The 25,855-nt window shown below is 41.0% G+C and overlaps 1 protein-coding gene across 4 annotated transcripts in view; it reads right to left on the reverse strand.

The window, feature by feature from the left end:
- Positions 1-651: 651 nt before the first annotated feature.
- The window catches only part of Pcmt1 (protein-L-isoaspartate (D-aspartate) O-methyltransferase), a 33,108-nt gene continuing 7,904 nt past the window's right edge, over positions 652-25,855 (reverse strand). Inside the window, exons 2-8 of one of the 4 annotated variants that reach the window (XM_028764395.1) lie at positions 17,293-17,397; positions 15,868-15,899; positions 12,665-12,769; positions 9,430-9,550; positions 8,733-8,818; positions 6,762-6,931; positions 652-2,272 (exon numbers count right to left, since the gene is read on the reverse strand). In XM_028764395.1, the coding sequence (XP_028620228.1) occupies positions 2,260-2,272; positions 6,762-6,931; positions 8,733-8,818; positions 9,430-9,550; positions 12,665-12,769; positions 15,868-15,899; positions 17,293-17,397 (632 nt within the window). In that variant the 3' untranslated portion in view covers positions 652-2,259. Of the gene's footprint in view, positions 2,273-6,714; positions 6,932-8,732; positions 8,819-9,429; positions 9,551-12,664; positions 12,770-15,867; positions 15,900-16,716; positions 16,854-17,292; positions 17,398-25,855 lie in introns of those variants that run through there. The other 3 variants (XM_028764396.1, XM_028764398.1, XM_028764397.1) reach the window with 3 other exon arrangements.

A 25,855-nucleotide genomic window follows, 5' to 3' on the forward strand; every position in this document is an offset into this window, starting at 1 on the left:
AAAACAGAGTTTTAAGTATTCGTGTGGCCAGTAGTTGTAAGTTATTTTACCCGGGTGCTGATTTGTACTGTTCCTGGCTTGGAAAGAGCAGCAGCCCTTAATAGAAACTCAACCCTGACATTAGCTTATTGCTACCCAAGTCTGACAGCTAGATTTAGCTTTTAGGAAGATCAAATCTATAGGGAAAAGTTTATTCACAAGATCACACTACCTAGAATGTCTCAAAGGATCTTCATTATTTATATTCAGACGTACTTTCTATAAGGAAAATAAAATGCTTTGTTAATTATGTATACTGAAAATCAGGCATTTCTTACCTGTCTTATACATATTTATAAATTCAACTCTTTTAAAGGGCTCAGACTTCATTAAAGGAATTATTCCTATCTCTACCCACTTAGTGATGCCATTAAAACTGGCTGTTTACTCAACATCCTAAAGTTTCATCTCCTAAAAGTATAAAGTCTAAGAATAACACTTGAGCACAGAGTTTTCTGTGCAAACTGAGTGGAGTTTACGGTGCCAATGTATAAACTGTCTCCTCCACTGGACTGCACACTGAAGTGGAAAAGCCTTCTTCTGTTCTCAAGCCAAGCACAGAGGTCTGCGTGTGGTAATGTGCAATGACTACCAAGGATCCAGACTGGTGGGTAAGTTTAAGAATTTATTTGCTTTAAAGCCTGAATGAACATTTGACTTTACAGATACTTCAAATGACCATGCATCCTGGACTCCAGGGGCCACTGACAGGATTCCAAAGCAACAACCAGCAGCAAACCAAAGCTGGTTAAGGTTTTCAAGTCTGCAGGACCACAGTAATGCTAGTTTCCTGGGACTGAGACCTAAGCCAAGAAGAGACATTTGTCAGGTGATGTCTACATGACTTTTTGAGTCAGTAATTTAAAAGATGTGAAGAGTGGGGAATGTCTTCTCAGACACTACGAATCTTCTTGTCAGAATCACGTGCCCTTACTCATAGAGGGAAAGCTTTGCTTTGCTTAGCCCCATTTACTGAGAGCTTGTAATCCTCTCTCGAGTTCTAGAATCTTCACAAAAACTAAAGTCTTATTAGAAAATATAAAACCATATTTAAATAACATCTTCAAAGTGCCATTACCTTCACAGACATTTTACAGTTATTAAATTAATGAATCTATTTATAGATGAGACATGGATTTCAGTATGCTTACTCTCAACCACATTCTTCCCCAACACTACGCTCACCCACTCACTCACTGAGTGTCTACCCCAGAGCTATCATTAAATAGCCAGGCCCGGGCTAGGAAGGCCGAGATAAACAATGAACGCAGTCTCCATCCTGAAGAAATGCAGCCACACGCAGTGGATCACGCTGTGCATATTTACCTCTTAGGATATCACAAGACACAGCAGGGAATACGCCGCTTCCCCATGACTGTGGACAGCAATCTGGACCTAGGAGACCTGTGTTCTTCTAAATTCAAAGGCCACCAATGCTTCTTTTGTTTTTAATTTTATTTGGCAAAGCAGCGCTGCATAAACTGTGCAGAGACACAACAGCTTACACAGAGCGTTAGATGCAGATACATTACCAGCAGCAAACTAGAAACAGGTAAACGATATTGAGCTACAAGCCTCCTATCATTTTTAGAGAGAAGAAAATTACATCCGAGATGTCCAATCGGAACAGCGGAGTGTTTTGGGGACACCACCTGCTGTCGTCTTAAGTTTCAGTATTTACAAACACCTAGTTTTAAGGTAACAGCAGCTGATTGTATCTACGACATGCTATCCTATGATGCCACATCAAAGGCTTTTAAGAAGAAAGCTCATCTCTATTTTCTTAGTAGCATCTAGCAGACATCAGCTACCAAGGAAGCTAAACTTGTGAATGTGGTATTACCTGATGCCCAAAAGAAATCTGATAAATTAATATTGGAACAGAATTAAGTGTCCAAGAAAAGCAAAGCCACTCTTCAAAACTAATTCACAAACAGAGCTTTCCAGTTGGAGAACCCTTTCTTTTAATATTTTTTAAAGTGAAATGTGGGCATGTTAAAACAACACACGAGGTTAATGTTTCGCAGCCCTCCTCTATCAGCAGTTTGGCTCGGCGCCGTTTTGAATTAGGAAACCCTACAAAACCACACGTTTTCATGCTGAAAATAAGAGTGTAACAAAGTCCAAAACAAGCTGTGATGCTGTTGGTGTTCAAACGCTGTAAGGACCGAGATGAGCAGTCCACTGTGGTGTCACAGGCTGGTCAAGCTCATGTTGCTTTTACAGTTCATCCCTGGGGAGAAAGTAGAAAATTATAATTACCTGCTGTGAACTGGTGCTCTAACAATTTAGACACAACACTCAAGTCAGTGAGATGCGCAGATTCCAAGCAACGCAGTAAGAGAATAAAAGCCCATTAAACCCCAAGCCAAAGCAAAACTGGACACTAGTCACACCAAGCGTCTTTCATGCTACTCCCAAACACAGAAGGAAGCCACAAACCCCAAGCTGTTTTGTTTTGTTTTTTTGTTTTTAAATTCTGAAGGTAAAATTTCTTCCTTTTGAGGCAAAAGAATTCAGAAAACTTCTGACTTCTGTCTAGGGTCATCTTGCTCATCTACACTGTTTATTATCATATGATAATTTAAACATTTAGAGTTCAATTTTTTTAATAGATATAGTCACAAAACTGGATAAAAAGAACAGTCTTTTGCTTGGGGGGGGGTCTGTTTGCACTTGGACAGTGGGCTATCTACAACCCAAACTCTGCGGAGAAAATGCAGTCTGTAGACATGTTACTCTACCTGTCAGCTCACTTCATAAGGCAGCTTTAGTAGCTCCAAAGAAACCATCCAGTCAGCCATGTGCAGCACTGGGCCAGCAGCTGCCTTCGAGAAGGAGGGGGTGGGGGGGGGGAGAGTGCCATCTAAAGCCAGCTGGACTGCATGTAAAATCTACCCCGATGAAGCCAGTAAGCAAGGAAATAAACGCACCAGAAAGCCTCACGGAAGATAACTTGTGATAAAAACATCACTCAACACTCAATTCCTTGGGGATAAGTGTGATGTCACAATTAAATCTCAAATGACGCAGGAAAATATTACATACTGTATATAGAGAAAGTGTGAGCTGCAAGCAGAGGAATGGAACAGGCCACAGGCCGAAGCGCAGGAGCTCTGGACTCTAGCCAACCTGTCTCAGCAAAACCTAAGATGAATGCTTTGCCAAAGCTGTGGCTATGATAGAGACCTGAGATGAGAGCTTTCATGTCCCGGGACGGTGCTGTGTTCAAGGCTTAACAAATAATGTGCCTTTTGAGTTTTATAAATGATACCAAAAATAATTATGTCTCTAGTAAGCCCCTCTTTATGTTACATTACTAGTGTGTGTGCTTGTGTGTGTGTGAGTGCGTACCCCGAGGCCAGAAGTTAGTGTCTGGTGTCTTCCTCGGTTAGTTTCTACTTTAGTTTATGATTCCAGTAAGCCTACTCCTTCCCCTACCCACTTGGTGCTGGAGTAGAGTCACAGCACGGCAAGCAGCTTTTATGTGGTGCCAGGGATCTGAACTCAGCCCCTCCCCAACCCCTTCTTTGCACAGCAATCACTTTATAAGCCAGGCCGCCGCGTCTCCAGCCTCTGGGTTATCTTTTACATAATAATGATCGGTTCTACTCATCCTAAGAGAGTCTTCTAACAACAGTATTAGCATTAGCACAAGACAGTCTCAACTGTAATCATGTACATGTTAGAGTATCAGTCTACACGGCTTCACTTGCTCTATTCACAGTTCATTAAAATACGAATTAGGATACTACACTGTAAAACCTGTATTTATTTTTTGCAAGGCATTAAATAATTAGTAAATAAATCCTAATGCTCATCAACAACATAACACATTTCCAAATACCTTCTCCAATATGGTTTTTTGTTATCATTTGAGGTTTTTGGTTTTTTTGGGGGGAGGGGATACTGGGGATCAATCAAGGACTTGAGCATGCTAGGCCAGTAATCTACTCCTGGGGCACATCTGGACTTGGTTCACGTGTTCTCAATAAAGAAAACTCAAGCTCATAGCTTAGAATTTTAAATCTTAGAGTACAAAGAAAAACTAACATTTGCTGTAAATACATACTCAACTTCCACATAGACTAATTCTCTCAAATCTATTTAATTTTCTAGTTACTAAATTTTCCCTCATGTTCAAAACTTTGCTCATCTCTTTATCTGATGCAAACACATAGATCATTTACAATAAAAAGTAGCACGCCCAAGACTTAGAAAGGCTCTTTTAAAATGGCTATATGTTAGCCAACAGGTTACAACCATGTAGGTTTGTTTTAATAGCTCTGTGTTAGTAATACTGAATCATACATGGTGTCATTCAAAAACAAATGAGAAGATGAACTACCAGGAAATAACTCAGATCCACTAATGTTTCTTAACAATTTGAATCAGGAAGATGCAGGGATTTTGTTTTGTTTTGTTAGGTGATTCTCAAGCATATATAATGGAAAGAAGGGGTTCTCTTGATGAAGAAGTGGGGACAGTTTTACTTGCTAGGGACTAATGCCATTGCTCTCGGTTACTTTCCAGAAACTGTCAGTAAGACCCTATTGCTGAAACACCACATACTTGAGCCATAAAATATGGGGAACTCAAGCTGGTGCTGACCTGGAAGATTCATCCCCACTGGCTAGCTTTTATTGTACTGGAAAATGTTATACTGAAAGGAGGAAAGGAACCATCTATCTTTATTCAGCCATGAATTCTGCAAACTACAATGACTGTCTGATGTGGTACACTGATACAGTAGTGGCACAAATGTCATGGGAGTAGGCAAGCACTGTTTGATTGAATTTAAGACCCACTCCTAGATGGAACCCATATCTGGTACCTGTATCAGGGCCAAGAACCTGTGGTTAGACATGTGGTTCTCAGGGGAGAATCTACTATGACTCTGCTAATATAACAGTATGAAATAGATACCTAATGACTTCTCATTGTACCTATAGACTGGTGCATCTTTCAATCCTACTCAAAGAAGCTCTTTTTGTAGTAGATGGCAATGAACAGAGACCCACACTAGTCAGTGTGCAGGAAGGAGCGACTGTGGGGTGCTCAGGCCTAAATGGGACATCACAATCCCACCCAAGGCTCGGGATCATTGCAGAAATAAGTTGGAAAGACTGAACCAGAAGCAGTGGATGACGATAGCAAACTGTTTTCTAGATATAGCAGGGCAGCTGAATTGCACATATGAACTCACAGAGACTGTGATAGCACGCACAAAGCAATGCACAACTTCAAGCCAGACAAAGACCCAGCATGGAGAAGGTGGGATACTGTCAGCTAGCTGTGGAGAGGTGGAGATTTATGGTTTGGTTTGGTTTGGTTTGGTTTGGTTTGGTTTGGTTTGGTTTGGTTTGTTTGTAAGGGTGTGTCCCGACAGGTCTAATATATTCAGAGATGGCCACAAATCCAAGAGTAAAACACTGCTTTAAGCAATTAAGTTATTGCTTTTGCAATTAAACTTTTAAGGGCCGACAAGATGGCTCAGTGGGTAAAGGCGCTTACTGTCTAAACTCAGAATCTGAGCTCCATCCCTGGTCCCACAGAGTAGGAGAGACTGACTTCTCCACGTTGTTCTCTGAGCTCCACACTCATGCAATGGCATACATACATGCACACATGCAAATATACACATAACACACACACATACAGGAATTAAAACAAATCACTCAATGGTGCCTGTCTTCTTTACAGAAAGCAAAATTAAAAATTCCATTGTACTTAAAATTGTCACTTATTTAAAAACAAACAAACAAACAAACAAATAAAATAAAAACAAACCAAAAATCCTCTTGAAATAAGACTTTTGTCCCTAGGAAAGATTCTAAGGCAGACACTGACAGACTGTCCTTATTTGGGCACAAGCTTCAAGCAACACAGCCAAGCACTCTGCTATACTGTCCTTGCATCTCTCCATGGGAAGAGAGGAGAGGAGGAAAGGGGAAAAAAGACGTGTCAGCCTCAGAGGACGCATTCAGCTGATCTAGGGGGACTGAGCAACAGCAGGCAATAGCTTCCTAGTAAGCCACGTGATGCTGTGGGGACAGGCTGTGAGGGCAGCACTGCACTGCACTGCACGCACTCTAGGCAGGCTGTGAGACCTGCTGTGTATCCCTGAACAGCTTCTGGAATCCCTTTTCCTCTCCAAATTTATCCAAAAGTGTTCAACATTGGCTGTCCCAATCTACAACATGCCAATGCATTTACGGTGCTTCCGAGACCACTGAGCAGACCAAGGAAGACATTAACCCAAAGGCAGACTGTCCTCGCTGGGATTTTGACATTTTTTTTCTTTTTTGAAATCTGGGACAAATATCTTTCCCCTTTCCAAATATTTTTCTTTCTCCTTGTCACAGTAGTATCAGAGAGAGTGAATAAAGCAAGAAATGATGGCCTCTTTTCCAGATCAAAGTATTTATTTCCTTAACCACATAGCAGCTATAAATGACATAAATATGCAGGAAAGTCTGATAAATAAGGTCAGCCTGCAAAACCCAGAGTACAGAGCAGCCATGCCAACCAGATCTCACTCTCCCTTTCTAAAGGTACGAGTCAAACTGAAAAACTTTAATGTCATGAGTTTTTGATGTTTTAATGGAGTAGCATGAAGGAAGCCACCAAAAACAGCTCTTGCAGGCTAAGGTCTTAAAGTCCACACCCTTTCACCTTGAATGTGTGGAAGAAGAAAGAGCAGAAGAGAGAATCACTTCCACCTGGACCATTGCTTCTCTTTATCTGTTAAAGGCACGTATATCACCCCCATCAGAGGCTTCATTTTGACACTGCCATCTTGTAGCTTGTCATACTGCTCCAACATTTGGTTTCCTCCAGCAGGACCAACTGGCAATATCAATCTTCCACCAGGCTTTAACTGGTCTATTAACTAGGAGAAAAAAGAACCCCCCACACAGCAAGTTACAGGTGTGAAACAGCCATACCATGGGACAGTGCTGTGAGCAATGTTCAGTGTCCATGGGCAGAAGCAGAAAAGTGCTTCATTTGGTCACTTCTTAGTGTCCCTAGGGGTTCATTTCAGGACCCACCAGGCAGAACAAAATCCACAGTGGCTCAGGTCTCTTATGAGCACAGTACTCACATATAACACACTACACACCTGCCTACACTTAAGCCATCTCTAGGTTAATGGTTTTTCTAACAGAGAGCCTGTGATTCCTCCATTGTACAGACTCAGTGGAGTACCCAGTGACAGCAGACTTAAATGCTGCTCTTTCAACTTTCTGGACCTCCTCCCCTCCAAAAAATATTTTTCATTCCCCATTGGTTGAGCAAAGAACACGCAGCGCAGTTCTAGTAACCAACTCCCCACTTACCCCTTTATTTCTCTGCCTCCCCTACGAAGCTTCAAGTTATTCGATGACAGAAACTATGTTATACTTACTCATCTTTGTCATCATGACACCTGACAGTGCCACCTGGTACAGCTAAAGAGCTCAATATGTTTGGGCAGAGCACACTACAATAGAGAACTCTAATGCCAGTGTAGCGTGCTCTAGATCTTTGTGCAAGGCGGCACGGAGGAGGGAAAAGCACAGAGAACCAGTAAGTAAATGCTATCCGATTGCGGTGGATCTAGGTCATCTCTGAGACAACGGTAAGGGAATCCTCAAAGCAGGGCTGCATTTAGGGTTCCTGATACCAGAAGAGCAGGAAGTTGGACTGGACTCCTTCAGTGCTATGACGCGGAAGTCCTATGAACACAGACTGAGACTACCCTTCCTGTTACATCATATGCTACCCTCTGAATAATACAACCATATGTTAGTAAAAAGCAGAAAGGAAGAAACCTGACACTTTGGATAGTATTGCTCCCAAGAAGGTTGCTTTCAGTTAAAATTTGGTCAGTTAAAATTTTGTTTGTTTGTTTGTTTGTTTTGTTTTGTTTTTCAAGACAGGGTTTCTCTGTATAGCCCTGGCTGTCCTGGAACTCATTCTGTACACCAGGCTGGCCTGGAACTCAGAAATCCGCCTGCCTCTGCCTCCCAAGTGCTGGGATTAAAGGGGTGTGCCACCTCTGCCTGGCTTTTTTTTCCCATTTTTAATTTTTTTGTTTAGTTAGGTTTTTTGAGACAGGGTTTCCTGAGTAACCCTGGCTGTCTTGGATCTCACTCTATAGACCAGGCTGGCCTCGAAAGAGATCAGCCTGCCTCTGCTGGGATTAAAGGTGTGCACACACCACCCAGCTTTTTTTAAAGTAGGACTTGAATACTGAGTAGCCTTTGAATTGTGTGCCTGAATTCTAAAAGTTATAATGAAAAATAGGAGATTTCTTCCCCCAGGCTTGCTCCCAAAGCCAGTCCTTTCATCTCTACCTTCTTGGCACCACAAACCTACAAATCTTCATAATCTACGTAAGCAATGAGCTCTTTCTATGTCGCCTCCTGTTCTCAAGCCAAGTGAGTCTAATTCCTGTTTGGAGCTCAGACTGTATAGACACAGCCTGAGCCCTAAGCTGAAGGCTCCAATGACTCTCAGACCCAGTTCAAATCCCATCATCATACCCTCTGACTACTCTGCCAAATTTTCACAAAGATACTTTCCTTTAATCTAATAAACATCTCTATATATTCTCAACTTCATCTGGAACTCATCACTACACTGATACATAAAGATATATTAAGTTTTACAGGGCTAAAACACAAATTAAAAAATAAATCCCAACTCACTGCTTGGGGCACAACTGGGGCTGCAGCTCCCACGTGAATAGCATCATAAGGGGCTTCCTCGGCGTATCCCATTCTTCCATCACCCACTGAAAAAGAAGTTATGCTCTGAAAATCTGTGCAAGTCAAACTTGGTGTGAAGAATTCTAACACAGGAGGTTGAAAATGGAGTGGGGTAAGAGACTTTCCTGACTTCATATATCCTTAAGACATAGAAGGCTCGGGGAGAATGGTAAGCTTGACCATTTACAGTTAAGAATTCCTTTTTAGCACAGGGCTGGGGACACAGCTTGGTGGCACAACACCTACCGAGCATGGGGAAGGCAAGAAAATAAAAGGAAGGTACCAATAAAATAAAATTGCATACCACCAAGGGGTGAAGACATTATGTAAAGCAACAAAAGAGTAATAACTACAACACCTATATCAAAGGCAAATACAAGCAACCAGATGGCTGAACAAGCAACTGACAAAAGGGAAATCCAATAGGCAAAATGCAAACAAAGTCAACCTCACTAATGAGCTGGAAAATGAGCTGAGATCATAAGCAATGTACACTGTGTTCATCGACATGGACAAGAACTGCTGTTTCAACTCGGTGTCTCAGTGCCAGCAAAGACTGCAGTTCTTAGCTCTAAGCAGTGCTCTTGTGCAAATGAAAATTCTCTCAAAAGGAAACAGTAAGCTTTCTGCTACTCACCAACCAGCCGTACTCGGCCCGAGGACAGAAGCATTGGGTCATCCTTTTTGACATTAGTTATTGAGTCATCTACTAGTTCTTTAATGTGATCAATTCCAATGACTTTTCCACTATGTCCAACCTGAAAAACAAAAGATAATTCAAGAGTCCACAGGGCTAGATTTGATTTTCTGAGGTTTCATTAATTCCTTAATTAAAACCATATTCTGCAATGAGAAAAAAAAGTTTCAGTCTTTTATCTGCTAAGCTCTCATTTATCATAATTACCATTTACAACTCTTGTTATGTCTTGAAGGAATTTTATTTAACCAATTATAAAGTTAAACTAAATTACAAAAACTTGTAATACTAAGAAAATTGTGTCATTCTTACATTTTTAATTTTTAAATCCAGAACTTAGTCAGGTGTGGTGGGTGGCACAGGCCTTTACAGTCCTTGCACTTTAGTCATTGCAAAGGCAGGTAGCTGAGTGTGAGTAAGTTCAAGGCCTACCTACTCTATATAGTGAGTTCCAGCCACAGCTATATGGTGAGACCCAGTCTCAAAAAACTAAATATATTTTTAAGTCCAGAACTTTAAGGTAGGATTTAATTACCAATATTTAATGTGTATGAACTCTAGCTAAAAGGGCTATTCTCAGTTGTCAACTTGACTACATCTAGAATGAACTACAATCCAGAACTTATCAAGATCTTGTGAAAAGGTTTTTTAAAAAAGCTAAGGTCCAGGTGTGGTTGTTTGAAAATACTTGGCCCATGGGGAAGTGGCACTATGAGGAGGTGTGGCCTTGTTGGAATAGGTGTGGTCTTGTTGGAGGAAGTTTGTCACTGTAGGGGTGAACTTTGAGGTCCTATGCTCAAGCTCTGCCCAGTGTGAAGAAAGTCTCCTTCTGGCTGCCTTAGGATCAAGATGTAGAAGTCTCAGCTCCTCCACCATGTCTGCCTTTATGCTGCGCTGCCATGCTTCCCGTCATGATAATGGACTTAACCTCTGAAACTGTAAGCCAGCACCAATTAAATGTTTTCCTTTCTAAGTTGTTGTGGTCACGATGTCTCTTCACAACAATAAAATCCTAACTAAGACAAAGGTAATTTTTAAACTACTCAACTGTTGAGTTAGGCATGGTGGTATATGATTACTTTTATTAGCAAGGAGATTTCTATGAATTTGAGGCCAGTTTAGTTTACATAACAAGCTCCAGGCCAGTCAAGACTACCTCTAGATCTTGTCTCCAAAAAAATAAAATAAACTTTAGAAAAAATCAAATATTTACATAAAAATTTTTAAGAAGCCAGACACTATAGCACTCACCTATCATTCTCATAATTTGGGAAGCTGAGGCAGGATGGCCAGTCTGAGTACAGTGTGGATTTGAGACAAGCCTTGGTTGTTTGAAATCAAAAACAAACAAAATGATGAGGTGAAATTCCTATACCCAATGCTATTGCTACTAATGAAAAATACTAATGAAAACACATTTTAAAGAGAAGAAAAAAAAAGAGGAAAAAGAAGAGGAAGAGGAGGAGGAAGAGGAGAAGCAGCAGCAGCCAGGCATGATGGTACATGCCCTTAATCCTAGCACTGTCTCTCAAAAAAGAAAACACATAAATACATAAGAAGGACATAAGTGTCAGTACTAATTGCAAACATGTTTACAGAATCAAGGCTTTGAACAAACTCCTGGATCCTATCTGAATTTCATCATTCACAGTTGCCTGACATTAAGCATAAAAACCCCTCATTCTCTAATTCATGTTTCTCAAGTACAAAGTAAGAAGAGACAGGGTTTATACCATATAGAGGATCTGAGAAACAACAAAACATGGCAAGCAATAAGAATGCTGACAAGCACAGGCAGATGCTTGCTAAGCCGTACTATCATTTTGAAAAGAGAAACCGGAGACCTTTTTTAAACTACACTTATTTAATTTGTATGTAAGGGACATGTGCCCTGGCACATGTGGAAAGGTCAGGGAGAACTCATGGAGACTGTCCTTTCCTTCCACAATGTGGGTTCCAGGAATTAAACTGAGGCTGTCAGGACTGGCAGCACATGTCTTTACCTGGTGAGTCATCTTGTCAGCCCCCTAATGATATTTTAAAAATGAACAGTCCTTTAAAACCAGTAACATATTAACCCTAGAGAACTACTCACTAGCTCAATGCTATTTGCAGCTTTTTATAAAAGAATTCCTGATACCCAGCTCTGAGGACCTGAAGTCTACAACAAAACAAGCAAACTGTCTGAAAAGAAGTTTGTGATACTCCACTGTGTGACAGGCACCAGTCTTAGATATTTAACTAACAGCAAGGGGGAAAAAAACTAGACAAAATTCCCAGCTCTGCAGAGTTATATTGTAGAAGCTATTGCATATTCATACAAAATTTTAATCTAAGACAGATGCATACATCTCAGCATAAGTAGACCAGGAGCTCCCACTGTGGCCACAGGCTTTCTCAAAGCAACCTAATCAGACTCTGAGCACAGATGAACCCTCATGCCATTTGCCTTAGTGGTTCCAGCTTACAATCTGGACAGCATCACCAAATAAGCCTCTGGTGCTACACTAAACAAGCCACTGGAATACAGTAAACGGCTTTTGCCAGCTCCTCTCCTAAGGGAAAAGTTCCACCTCTATTCTTAAGAGACAGTAAGATGGCCTGAAAACCAGGCCTGCTCTGTTTTTTTCTATTAAATGAGTCCTTACCAAAATATAGTTTGATAACTGGACAGCCATATTGGGAGCACAGGGTAAAGGCTGTCTAATTATGACATACATGCAGAAAGATGTAAGGGCAAATAAACACCCAGAGAGAAACCAAGCAGCCAGGCATGGTAACATATACTTTAAAACCCAGCACTTGAAAGGCAGAAGCAGGTGGATCTCTGTAAATTTGAGGCCAGCCTGGTCTATAGGGTTAAGTCTGAGGATAGCCAGAGTTATCTAGAGAGTTCCTATCTCAAAAACCCAAAATAAAGCCTGACCTTCTAAATCCAGCCACAATAAGAGTCGGGGCGGCCCCTGGGCTTTACCATTAGATAAGCTGAATGAATTCTCTAAGCTCTACAGTTTGGATTCTGTCATCTGCAACAATAATCCTAAGTGATACATATAAGATTACCATCTTATAGGATATAAGGAAACAAAAAATTAAAACCACTAGTATGAAGAAACCATAGCTAAATCACATAATACATTTCTATTGGGATCATAAGGGAGAATAAAGTCCTTACCATCCGTGCAAAACAGGCGGTGAGGATTCCACTTCCAGATCCTACGTCAAGGGCTTTAGCACCTTCATGCAACTGGTCAAACAGAAGTTCTAGTGCATATGCGTGCTGCCAAAAGAACATTAGCCAAATATTAATTTCTTCTTGAAGTCTATATACCACCTTATATAAACACAGCTGGTAACTTTCTAGCAAAGTCTCTACTCTTACCAACTATGAAGACAATGGGAACAGACAAACACCACAGTAATTACATCAGAGTTCTCAGGTTCCATTAGATCGCCTACATTTAAAGTGCTTCTGGGATTTTTAAGTAACAACTATATAAATTAAAATTCAAAGTCACAAGATTAAAAAGGGGGTAATGGAAAACCCTCTCAACCCCTTCCTTTCCAGCTGGTCAGTTCTATTCCCTAAAGGCAATCAATGTTTCCAGTTTCTTCTAAGTTTTATGGAAAAATATTTAGTCTGTTATATACAAGCAAATACTGTTTCACTTATTACATTTTGAAGGAAAATTCAACACTTAAAAAGCCATGTGTTTGTGGTGGCACACGCCTTTAATCCCAGCACTTGGGAGGCAGAGGCAGGCGGATTTCTGAGTTCGAGAGGTCGAGGCTAGCCTGGTCTACAGACAGAGTTCCAGGACAGCCAGGGCTACACAGAGAAACCCTGTCTTGAAAAACCAAACCCAAAAATAAATAAATAAATAAATAAATAAATAAATAAATAAATAAATAAAATAAAAAGCCATGTGTTCTTTCTTATAGCTTAGACTATATTCAGGTATGTATGAATGAATTATAACAAATATCAATATTGAAGAAATTTAAGTTAGCTGCAATCTTCTATAATAAAAATGAATAATGTTACTAAACATAATTGTAAGCTAAGAACACGTCATAAAAGTTGTACAAAGTACCGAGTGTGGTGTTACTCGGGAGGCAGATGCCAACTTGGTCTACATAGTGAGTTCCAGCCAGCCAAGGCTACATTGTGAGACCCCGTCTCAAAAAACAAACAAACAAACAAACAAACAAACCCCTAAAACTTAAAATCCCTGCATGTTTTGTTTTTTTTTGTTGTTTTGTTTTTCGAGACAGGGTTTCTCTGTGTAGCCCTGGCTGTCCTGGAACTCACTCTGTAGACCAGGCTGGCCTCAAACTCAGAAATCCTCCTGCCTCTGCCTCCCAAGTGCTGGGATTAAAGGCGTGCGCCACCACCGCCCGGCTCCCTGTATGTTTTTTAAGACAGGGTTTCTCCGTGTAGACCTGGCTGTCCTCGAACTCACTCTATAGACCAGGCTAGCCCCGACTTACAAAGACCCATCTCCCTCTACTTCCAGAGAGCTAGAATTAAGGTATGAGCTACAACCACTGGGTTTATGTTAAATTCTTAAAAGCAAAAATCAAATGGATAAAATCTTATTTTTATGTCTATAGTATTGTGGTGGTCTGAACGAGAATGGCCCCAGTAGAGGCCATGAGAATGGCCTCATATATATTTGCATGTTTGGTACTCTGCTGGAGGAGATGTTTAGGAAAAATTAGGAGGGGTGGACATGATGGAGAAGGTGTCATTGGGTGGGTTCTTAAGTTTCAACAGCCCAGGCCATTTCCAGTTAACCAAGTTAAGTCCTCCCTCCCTCCCCCTTCTTTCCCTCCCTCCCTCCTCTCTCATGCGTGTGGATCATATGTAAGTTCTCAGTTACTACTCCAGCACCATGCCTATGTTTGCTGCCAAGCTCGCCATCATGAATCATAGGTTCTAACCCTCTAACACTCTAAAATCCTGAACCCCAAATTCAATGTTTTCTTTTATAAGTAGCCTGGATCATGGTGTTTTAACACAGCAATAGAAAAATAACTACAGAGAGAGCTAAAGAGATGGCTCAGAGACTAGAGGTCCAGGAGAAGAAGGGCCACAAGGCAGGTAGAGAAAGAAAAAGAAGGTTGCCATGAGGTTGGGCCCGAGGAAGAGTCAGCAAGGGAGTTCTCCATGAGGACACACATGGAGCAGAACAAGCCAGGACAAGTCAAACTGCAAGTAACTGGAGCATGTGGTTGGAGGTAGACAGTATAGAGTCAGGAATATCTGCTCAGTCATTGTGCTTAACGCTTGTTGAATAAATCTACAGGTGTCTGTTTCAATTATTTGGGAGCTAGTTGCATGTGGTACATTTACATACACACATGCAGGCAATTAAACATATACATAAAGTAAAAATAAATATTTTTAGCTGGGTGGTGATAGTATACTCCTTTAGTGCCAGGACTCAGGAGGCAGAGGCAGGCAGATCTCTATGAGTTTGTGGCCAACCTGGAGTGAGTTCAAGGATAGCCAAGGATACACAGACACTCCAAGATGACTTAAAAGAGGTCTGTTTAAAGTCACATATCTTTCCACCTGCTATCTACACATCACTATTCCCTGAAGACTTTTCCAAATAAGATGTGAAAACTTCAGATCCCAACAGCATGAGCTTGTAACTATTTCCTCTAAGTTGGAACACTGCCCACTGGAGGGGAGGAAGGCTCCCAGGGCTCTGGAAGCTCAGAAAAGGCAATACACTGCTTGCCTCTCTCTTCCAGGTTATATGATGTGTGACTCTTCACTCTTTGGGTGAAGAGTCTGATAGAACTGCCCAAAGATCTCAGGGCTCCTAGATGTTGTGTATTACAGCTAGGGTGTCCCTTGCAGTGACATGGTGGCCTCTGAGTCACCACGCTCATCTAAGTAACCCCAATAAGCTCACTAGCTTACCAAGTCAACTGGTTGGACTGTCTCTGGTCTGCTGCTGGGGCCTAACTGCAGTGAACAGACATCTGTTCACGTCATTCAAAGAAGAGTCAGGTAGCACAAAGCCATGTGTTATGTAAAATATTCTCTTCTTAACTTTTTGCTAAGTTCAATTTTTATGTCACAGGTACTAATAACAGACACTGACGCCTTTAATAATGGCAGTTTCTAACAAGAGTTCTTCTAAATACCAAATATAAATAAGATGTTCAGTCAGGCATGATAGTACATACCTTTGATCCCAGCACTTGGGAGGCAAGAGGCAGAGATGTACCTCTCTGTGAGTTTGAGAACAGCCTGATCTACACAGTGAGACAACCATCTCAAAAAAGAAAAGAAAAAGTAGTATGTTTGTGACTTGAGTGAAATGTACTGTGTTTGTGAGCAAATGAACAAAGTTAACTCACCATGTGAGGGGCACTGATTGTTGCCTGGAAACCTGCAAAACAAAAAGAGAATATTGACACACTCTGCTACCAAAACACAACACATAATGCATGCAGCTGTTTTTCTAACCATCAGATGTTTTTCACAATTCTTTTTCGGTTTTTATGAACTTTAAGCAAAATCTGTTAGAAAACTGACATAGGTAGAAGTTAGAAAATACAATCACCCAAAAGCTAATGTGCTCGTCTAGTAATCCACCTAAGTCCTACTTCTAAGACGCCCTCTGCATTGCTGCTAACGAAGGGAAGACCCACACCACCGCTTTGAGTGCATTACTGCTTGTTTAGATCCTATATAGACCTATAAATCTATAAACCACTTGTGTGAGACAAGCCTCAGAAAGCCAAGGCTAGTCTTGCATTGACTGTAGCCAGGGTGAGCCCTAGGCTCCTGATCTCCCAGCCTTCACCTCCCAAGTGATCAGTTACAAGGGTCATGCCAGCTTGGGTGCTTTGGTCCTTTCTTCGTTTCTTTCTTTTTGAGAGAGTCCCAGGAGGGCCCCGAACTCAGGATCATTCTGCCTTAGCCTTCCAAGTAGCTGGAAGGCTACACCAGGAAGGCTTACACCAGGAAGAATTTTCTTCATATTTATAAAAGGAAAAACTTTTACAAGTATAGTAAGTATGCAAAGTCTTAGCAGAATTAGTTTCACATCTAGGACAACACTTTAACAGGCAGACAACCAGCTTGGGAGACTAGTAAGCCCTTCAACGTGCTCCTTTTGCCATCCAGTGATGAATCACTGTCTTGTGCTGAGTTTTAGCCCCGGTTTCTCTTCCTTCCTTCCGACACTCTCAAGATTTATTTACCTGCTTCTGCCTCTGAAGCAGTTTTCACTGAGCGGTGGTAGCAGGTGCCTTCGGGGTTCAGAAGCTCCCCAGGATCTTCTTGCTGACTGTCACAGTGCTTCAAAAGAAGACATGGCAGCTGGCCGACAGAATCCTGAGGCACTTCTAAGCCTCAAAGGCGCCCACTGCCAAGGCTCAGCAGCTCAGCAAAACCTGCTTCAGGACAAGGAATTAAATGCGGAACTTTCTAAAGACAAATGAAAGCCAAGTCATCCATGAGACCAGTGAAGTAGAGCTATAAGTGACTTAGATACTTACTCCTTTAAATTCTGATTTTAAAAATCAATGCTAATATGCAATTTCAAATTAAGGATCCTCAATAAACAGCACTCAGCTACAACTCTTAAGTTTCCATTAAACTTTTGTTTTTCCTTAAAATATTCCTGATCTCCTAATTTGCATAATTTTTTAAAGGCAGAAAAAGATGCATTTTGCTACAAAGGGTGTACTGGGATATAAAACTGGGCAACAACACTTCCATTAATGGGGTTATAAGCCATATATGTATACTGCTCTTTTTAGAAATATAAAGCTTACCTATTGATTGTGGAGAATCCATGTAAGGGTTAGATTTTGCATAGTGGGAGCGGTCTGTAGCCAGCATCACTTCAAATACCTTATCTGTCTTGATGATTCCATTCTCTGAAATGAAGAGACAGATATTTTCAGCAGATGTGACATCAGATGCATTTCAGAATCACTCTGGCTGCACTGCAGAGGTCAGAAGGAAGCACACAAGACCGTTGTCTGCCACAATCCAGGCAATGTCACTTGCCTCTACTGACAGTAGTCAGATGGAGAAAACGAGAAGGGTTTCAGTTACACGTAATATATAATGTATACTGAGCTGACTGAATGACTAAACTGGGGTAGAAGTCAGGTAACAGATGACAATCATGCCATGAGCTGAGGAAACCCAGAAAGAAATCAAGATGAATGGGAGCTGTGGGTCACACAAGCAGGAGTACTCAGAGGTTGCGACTCATGAAGCTGAGGTTCAGGAGAGAGTCCTGGGTTAGAAGTCTGTCTCCATCCACACAGATGGTAACTGGAGGAGACAGGGAAGAACACACAGAGAAGGCAAATAAAAGCCAGGGCAAGACAGAGGCAGCATAAAGCAGAGCCTTCACATGAGGAGCTAGGTAGGTGGCTCAAGCCTGTACATCCCAGCAAAGGGAAGCAGAGGCAGGACCATTCACAGGGATTCAAGGCCAGCTTGGTCTCCACAGTGAGTCCAAAGCTAGACACTGCTACATAGTAAACCCCTGCCTTAAAAAAGGCAAAAAAGGGAAACAAACAGAAGGACTAACCACAGATGAGAGGTAAGCTAAAGGTCCAGCTGACACAGTGTTACAGAGTCCAAAAGAACTGAGTCTTTCAAGAAGGAAATAAGGTCAATTACATACACATTTACTTTCCCCAGCAACTAGTTATTTAATATTGTATGTTAAAACTTTAGTGGAACATGCTCTGAATCTCAGTGCTTAGGGGGCAAAGATTAGGCAGATTCCTCTGAGTTAAAGGCCAGCCTGAACTATATAGCTAGTTCACAGTGAGACTCTTATCTACTTAAAACAAAACCTTCAATAACTCTCATAAAACCATGCTTACAGTTACTCAATAAAGCTCTTAGTTCTCTCTTAACTGTGTTCATTGGCTATGGGACATAACAAACTCTTTCCCACAAAAGGACAAACAAAACACCTTAGTTACAGATCTACAAGCAGTAAGACTGAATGGTCTTGACTTCAGCACTCCTGGAGAGAAAGTTTTCTTGCTGGTTTTGTTTTGCTCTTTAGAGACAGGGTCTCACTCTATAAGTCCAGGGAGAACTTAAACCTACCATTTTCACTCAACACCCTGGGCACTGAGATTACAGAAACTCCAGCAAGTTCAGAATAAATAAAATGTTTAAACCAAAACATACTTTGCTTTATTTTACTACATTATAAGTAGCTATTTTAAAACAAGACTTCAGTAAAGAGCAACATAAGTAGCCTAAATATTTATGCAAATTTATGTCATTTAATCATCAGTTGTGGAACTTCCAATTTCCAAATGTTAATGATGGGCATACAGCTGCTCAAAAAAGACAACAAAATGCCCCTAAACCTGAGATCAAGAAGGGGCAAACATAAAACAAACATGGTCTACAGCATCACTCTACCAGAAGGAGAATACCAAAGAAAGAGGGAGCAAAAGACACAGATTAAACGCTGATGAAATCATTTCTCCAAAAAGGAAGTACAGTGCTTAATGAGGCAGAGCTTAGACAAAATGCTAACAGTGCTAAGTACTGTACGAGGCAGAGGTTTGTGTTCACAGGTAAGCACTAGGGAACACAGAGTTATTCTTCAAGGGGCAGAGTGTTCTATCTGTTATCCATCCAGAAGGCTGGAGCAGATGAAATTTCTAATCTGGTAACCTTTGTGCTGTGTGCTCAGAGACTTTCCTGGCACCTGAAGCTCCCCAAGACCCTTGTAAGCTTGTTCTTCTCAGTCAGTCAATAGATCCTATCTTTATAGACTTTTCAGAGTTTCGATGCAGTCATGTCTGACTTGTATTTCACTTATGTGAAAAGGAGATTTATGTGTGTTTTGCTGTGCACCCAGGATTGAATTAATTACCACCAGAATATTTGTCACCAAATTGTGCTGTGATTAAATATGCCTACAATAAACAACTTGGCGTCAGACTCCAGAGTTTGAACCATGACCAACTACTGTGTTGAACCAAACTGCCTTCCTGCCTCCCTCAGCTCATCTCTCTGCACCCCATTAAGGCCACAGAGACTGCCCCCTTCCCTCCTCTCCCTAAAAGATACTATAATATTCAACACGTCTAGGGTTTGGAAGAGCACAGTACTGGCTTCAAGAAATGTCTTATAAGACATTGGGCCAAGGGTGCCAAGACCAACAATAAAAGACTTAACAAATGACACTAAGACAACTAGAGAGCCACAAGTAAAGCGCTTAGCTTTGACCTTCCCTTGTGACATATAAAAATGAATTAAAGGCAGATTTAAAAAAAAAAAAACTAAATATAGAGCCAAGTGAATCTGTGAGTTTGAAATCAGCCTGGTCTACAGAGCAAGTTGAAGCCAGGGCTACAAAGAGAGACCCTGTTTCAAAAATCAACAAAACAAAACAAAATTCCATGCCTAAATATAAAAGCTATATGGTAACCGCCATAGAAGAAAAGACGATGAGTTCGAGACGGCTCAGGGGTTAACAGCACTGGGGCTCTTCCAGAAACCCAGTTCTATTCCCAGCACCCACATGGTTGGGTTCCATGGGGATCTGATGCCCTCATCTAACCTCTGTAAGCAGCAGGCATGCACATGGTGCACATACATGCAGGTAAAATACTCAAAATCACATAAAATAAATCTAAAAAATGCAAAAGAAAATAATAGGTAAATATTCAAAACTTTAGATTTGACAATAAATTCTTAAAATCAAAACAAAAGCATCAAAACTAAAACAACTATAGAATAAGTCGTGCATCAAAAGACCTTCCCTAATTGGAAGGCTTCATAACTGATGGAAAAAAAAACCAATGATTTGGTGGGAGAAGGTCTTTATAAATCCTTTATCTGCAGGGTTTTAGCCAGGTATGATGGCATGTCTCGTATCTTAGCATTTGGGAGGTAGAGGCAGGAGGATAACAAGTGCAAGGTCATCATCTGCAGCACAGTGAACTTGAGACAGCAGGGTCACATGAGACCCTCAAAGAACTCTTAGGACTTAGTACTAAACACAGTCACTAGGGCTGGGACTCAGTAGTAGAGGACTTGTCTAGCATGCCTCAGGGCTCTGAGTTCAGTCTATAACTCTACCAAAAATAAAACACAGGAAGTTTTTGGTTTAAAAAAAAAAATGACCCAGGAACTGGAAAGATGGCTCCATCGTTAAGAGCAAATGCTACTACTGCAGTGGGCCCAAGTTTGATTCCCAGCCCCTGCATTAGGGGCCTTACAACCACCTGTAACCCCAGGTGCAGTGAGACCCAAAGCCTGTGACCTTCTCAGACACTTATATGCACATAACCCCTCTTCCACACAACAGATTTGTAGAGAGAATCTCTTGTGCACTGTGTGGAAGTATCACCTCTCAATAAAATTCTGATGGCCTATTAGGAAAAGACAAGAAGTCCTAGACAGGAGTTCTGGTACAGAGACTGGAACTCTGTGGGATAGTCAGAGGTGAGGGATTTCACCCTAGACTCTAAGCAAGATGGACACATGAAAATGAGGAAAGGTAACTAGCCTTATGGCAGTCTTTGACCAGTTTAAATAGGATTAATTGAGTTACAAGCAAGTAAGAACAAGCCAAAGCTTATGACCTAGGCATTTATTCATAATTAAGTCTTGAAGTCATTATTCTAGGAACAAGGAGGCCAGGTAGAAATGCTCACAATTAGTTTTCTTTGTTTAATTTAAGCCTAAAAGAAAGTTGAAAATAAGAAAAGATGACCCAACTTTTAAGACATGCAAAGATCTAACTAGACTATCTCCACAATACATAGCCCATGATCCACATTACATAAAAACATGCCAACCAGCATTAGTCATCAGAAAAACAGAAAGTTTAACCACCATGAAATACCATTTGTTACTCACTAAAATGGCTATAATAAAAAGTAACATAAGAAGCCAGTATCAGTAGCAACACCTGTCCTTTCAGGAATTTGAGGCTAGCTTGAACAACAGTAAGACCCTGTCTCTTAAAACAAAAACATACACACAAATGATCATAGCACTATTTAGAATAGTCAATCAAAAAGTAGAAACAGTCCAAATGCCATCAAAGAATGAATGGATATAAAATGTGGTGTATCTGTGCAATGGAATATCACTTAGCCACCAAACAGGATGAAGTATTTACTCATAAAAATGGACAAAACTGAAAAACTATGCTGAGTGAAAAGGTCAGTTATACATTACTATATATTATGACTTTTAAATAAAATATTAAAAAATAGATTAGTAGTTGCTTAAAGTTGAGGATAGCAGAGACTATGAAGGTGAGACCAGACGCCTTTCTAGACAATGAATATGTTCATGTGACCACAGCAGTGGTTGCACATCTTTGCAAAAAGCAAAACCCTTGAATGCTATGACTTAAATGGGTAAATTACACTGTGTGGGATTTACTGTAGTAAAGCTGGGTAAGGAAAAACCACTTTAATGGGCAGGCAGCAAGCCGGTGCCCTGCTCAACAGGGAGGGGGCATGGCTCCTGGGAGAAAAGGTGATGAGACTGAGGAAGAGAAACATCCATGGAATCAGCAGCTGACGCTGTCTCCTCCCTCCAGTTCTCACCTCAAGCACTGCCATGACCTGTTATAAACCTGCAATCACACAGAGCTCCTGGGGTAGCCTGAAGCCCCCACCACAAATGCACAAAACAAAGGGAAAAACTAAGCTGACCTCCAAAAAGAAAACAGAGACCAAAGCTCTTCAGTGCATGACTACACAGCTGATCTGAGGCGCCCTAGAAAGTAAGCAATCTAGGAACAATCAACTCTAAAACATATTCTGGAAAAGTGATCCATTTTAAAGACAAAAATTAATTAGAACCTCAGGCAGGTAACACTGGGGTTTTAGAGGAACATTCAAAGCAAAGTGCAGATGAAATAGTGTTCAAAAAAGTCAGCTGAAGCCCACCCAAGGCAATAAGGAATAACCATGGCTTCACCCTGACCTCAAGAGCCCCAGCCCAAGCTAAAGGCAGACACTCAGCCTATACCTTACAGCTCTGCCAGTAAACCAAGCTCTAGGTAAAAGCATCCCAGCAGGGGACTACCTGCAGCTGCCAGGGAAACTCCACTTCACAGTGAAGGGAGCTGCAAAAGGGACATGAGGCACTGTTTCAGAAGAAATGTTCTGTGGTGATAACCAGCAAAGGGCAAAACAGGACGCTTTTTTGGCTTTGTTGGCCGTGTCCGGCACTGGAGAGGGGCAAGAACAGCCACACAGTGAACAACATATGTGCCTTTGTCACCATAAGTGTTTATAAAACCAAGAATCAGGCAGATTTGGTCAGAGAACTGTTAATAGTTTACCGCTGATCCTTTTCAGGATTCAGTGGTGGCTGTGCACTGTGTCTGTCACATTCTAACTCAACTGAAGTGTACTGAGGATTCTACTCAAGTCAATCTTTCAACTATCAAGGTTACGGGGAGAATGTTTTGAATGTGCACAAATTTAAGAATGGCACACACGCAACTCTTCTAGCTTCTTAAAATGTGAGTCACAGCCCTCTACCTGTGGAAGTTAAAAAAAAAAAAAAAGAGTGAGACAACCAGTAAAATGCTTCTGACAATGTATAGGGGGCTGGAGAGATGGCCGCTGCTCTTCCAGAGGACCCTACTTCAGTTATCAGCACCCACATCAGAAGGCTAAACCATGCAACATTAGATAATTTTCTTTCAAATAGCAATGATTTGTCTTTAGAGGTTCAAAAAAAAATAATGTACTGTTTGCTTTGCATGTGAAGACTAATTAGAAGTTAAACATACAATTACCATTAGCTTTTTTCAATAGTGAACAACTTGCAATCCACCCATACTCAATCTGTTCGCAACCTTAGGGCACAAGGGCCCTAATTAATTAACTATAAAATGGCTATTGTGGGTCCAAATATGCAGCTGATCCAAATAAGGGGTTTTTAAAGTAAATGTAACAGAATCTTAATTATAAGCCAAAATTTAAAAAGTTTGAAAAACTAAGGGCCATATTAAGAATGGATACATTTTTCTTTCCAACTTGGGGTATAGAAAAGGACAGAGGGTGAATCAAATTTAAGGTGGAAAATAAAAATCACAAAACTATTACACAAGAGGCCAAAGTGGGGTGGGAGGTGGTATGAATATTACCAGCTAAATGCTTTTAGCCAAATTTACAGCTAGAAGTAGGAGGAATAAGAACAGAGCAGAATAATTTGGGAAACTTGTAGTTTGGCCAGAAGAAACACCTATAAAAGGTATAGTTGCTAAAAAGATGAACACCACTAAAAATAAGCCAAACGCTTTGCACTGGAACAGTATGCATCTGGGGAATCAGTAAGACCCCACTCATTACAATGAAAATTTTACTTCAAAAACTGTCCATGCAGAGCTGGAGTCAAAAGAAAAAAAAAGTAATGTCATGCCTTTAATCTCAGCACTCAGGAGGCAGAGGAAGGCAGATCTCTGTTTGAGGACAGCCTGCTCTACATAGTGAGTTCCAGAACAGTCAGGGAAACACAGTAAGACTGTCTCAAAAAAAAAAAATGTATTGCAGAATTACAGAAGCATCATGATTTATACATCAATAAAACTACGGTGAGGCAGTTTCAAGCAGATGATAAGACTATAAAAAGAAGAAAGCTATTTTATGTCTAGTGTCACTAGGACAGGTCTGTTATAATGGATGCAGGCAACAAACGAAAAACAGCACGCTACACCTCATGAATAGTGCTAATCACTTGTCTATAATTTTTAAAGTTGGCAGAGCAGACTTATTCACTTTTCAGAATAAAACATCTTATTAACTTTAGTAAACATATTGTTATTAAACTGGAAATGAGACAGAGCTTGGTAACATCCTTTCTTTAAAAATGGGTGGGCTGAAGAGTGTGCCCTGGTTGCTTCCAGGGAACCAGAGTTCAGATCCCAGCACTGTCAGCAGGCAGCTTACAACTGCCTGTAATTGCAGAGGATCTGATGCACTCTTCTGGCCTCCTCAGATACCTGCACCCACATAGACAAACACATACACAAAATAAAAGATAGACCTTTAAAGAGACGGAGCAGGAAGTAGTGTCAGATTATAGACTCAAGCAATGTGAAAGGATGTAACTTACCACAAAGGCAGGGCTTAGAGCAGAGCATTTGTCTACCGCATTAGAGGCCCTAGATTCTATCCCATCATCATTAAAACAGTTACAAGGCAAACCACAAGGAGAAATCAGGGATTAGGATGTGGCCAGGTGGGGACTAGGAGAACCTAGGCTTACTGGGCCAAATTGACAGGACAAAAACTGATATCTGAAAGTGATACAAATAAGAAAGCCGTTTAAAAATATGATTTAGAAACAAGAAAAAAAACTTTTTAAAGGAGCTCAGTGGGTAAAGGTCTCTGCTACCAAACATGACAACCTGACATTTATCCCTGGGTAGTCTTGTCACAGGTCCAAAACCATAGGGACAATCAATATGGACTGAAGTCTTCAAAACTGTGAACCAGAATATACTCTTATATAAATTATCTTAGGTACTTATTATAACAAGAGAAAGCTGGCTAATACAAATTGGCATTGCAATGTAGGACAACTGACTACATCTATACCTGAAACAATACAATACAGTCCTGGGAACGCCATGGGAAGAATCTGAAAGACAGAAGAAGCAAGCTAGAGAAAACTGAAGATGCTAAAGCGCAGTTTACAGGTGGTTCCGTAGAGACTCAGAGGGCTAGAACACAGATTGGAAGCAGACAGTAAGTGCTACCCAATGAGGGGCCCATGGGAGTGATTCTATGGCAACTGGGCTTAACATCACCCTTGTTCACCTGTGGGAAACAGATGGACTACATTTTATCCATGCCCTGAGACTGTGGGAGCCTGAGCTTAAAGACAGCAGAACAGTACATCTGTAGAGAAAATGTTAGAGCAAACCAGCATTCAGGCTGTGGTATGAATATTACCAGCTAAATGCTTTTAGCCAAATTTACAGCTAGAAGTAGGAGGAAAAAGAACAGAGCAGAATAATTTGGGAAACTTGTAGTTTGGCCAGAAGAAACACCTATAAAAGGTGCAGTTGCTAAAAAGATGAACACCACTAAAAATAAGCCAAACGCTTACAGTATGCATCTGAGGAATCAGTAAGACCCCACTCATTACAATGAAAATTTTACTTCAAAAACTGTCCACACAGAGCTGGAGTCAAAAGAAAAAAATGTAACGTCCATGGATCTGGAGAGGTAGCTCAGTTGGCAAGGTGCCTGCCTTGCAAGCACAAGGACCTGGGTTTAATCCCCAGAGTCCAAGTCTAAAATGAAAGGAAGGAAGGAAGGAAGGAAGGAAGGAAGGAAGGAAGGAAGGAAGGAAGGAAGGAAG

Source organism: Grammomys surdaster, unplaced genomic scaffold (genome assembly GCF_004785775.1).
Source record: "Grammomys surdaster isolate TR1022 unplaced genomic scaffold, NIH_TR_1.0 143, whole genome shotgun sequence".
NCBI lineage: Eukaryota > Metazoa > Chordata > Mammalia > Rodentia > Muridae > Grammomys > Grammomys surdaster.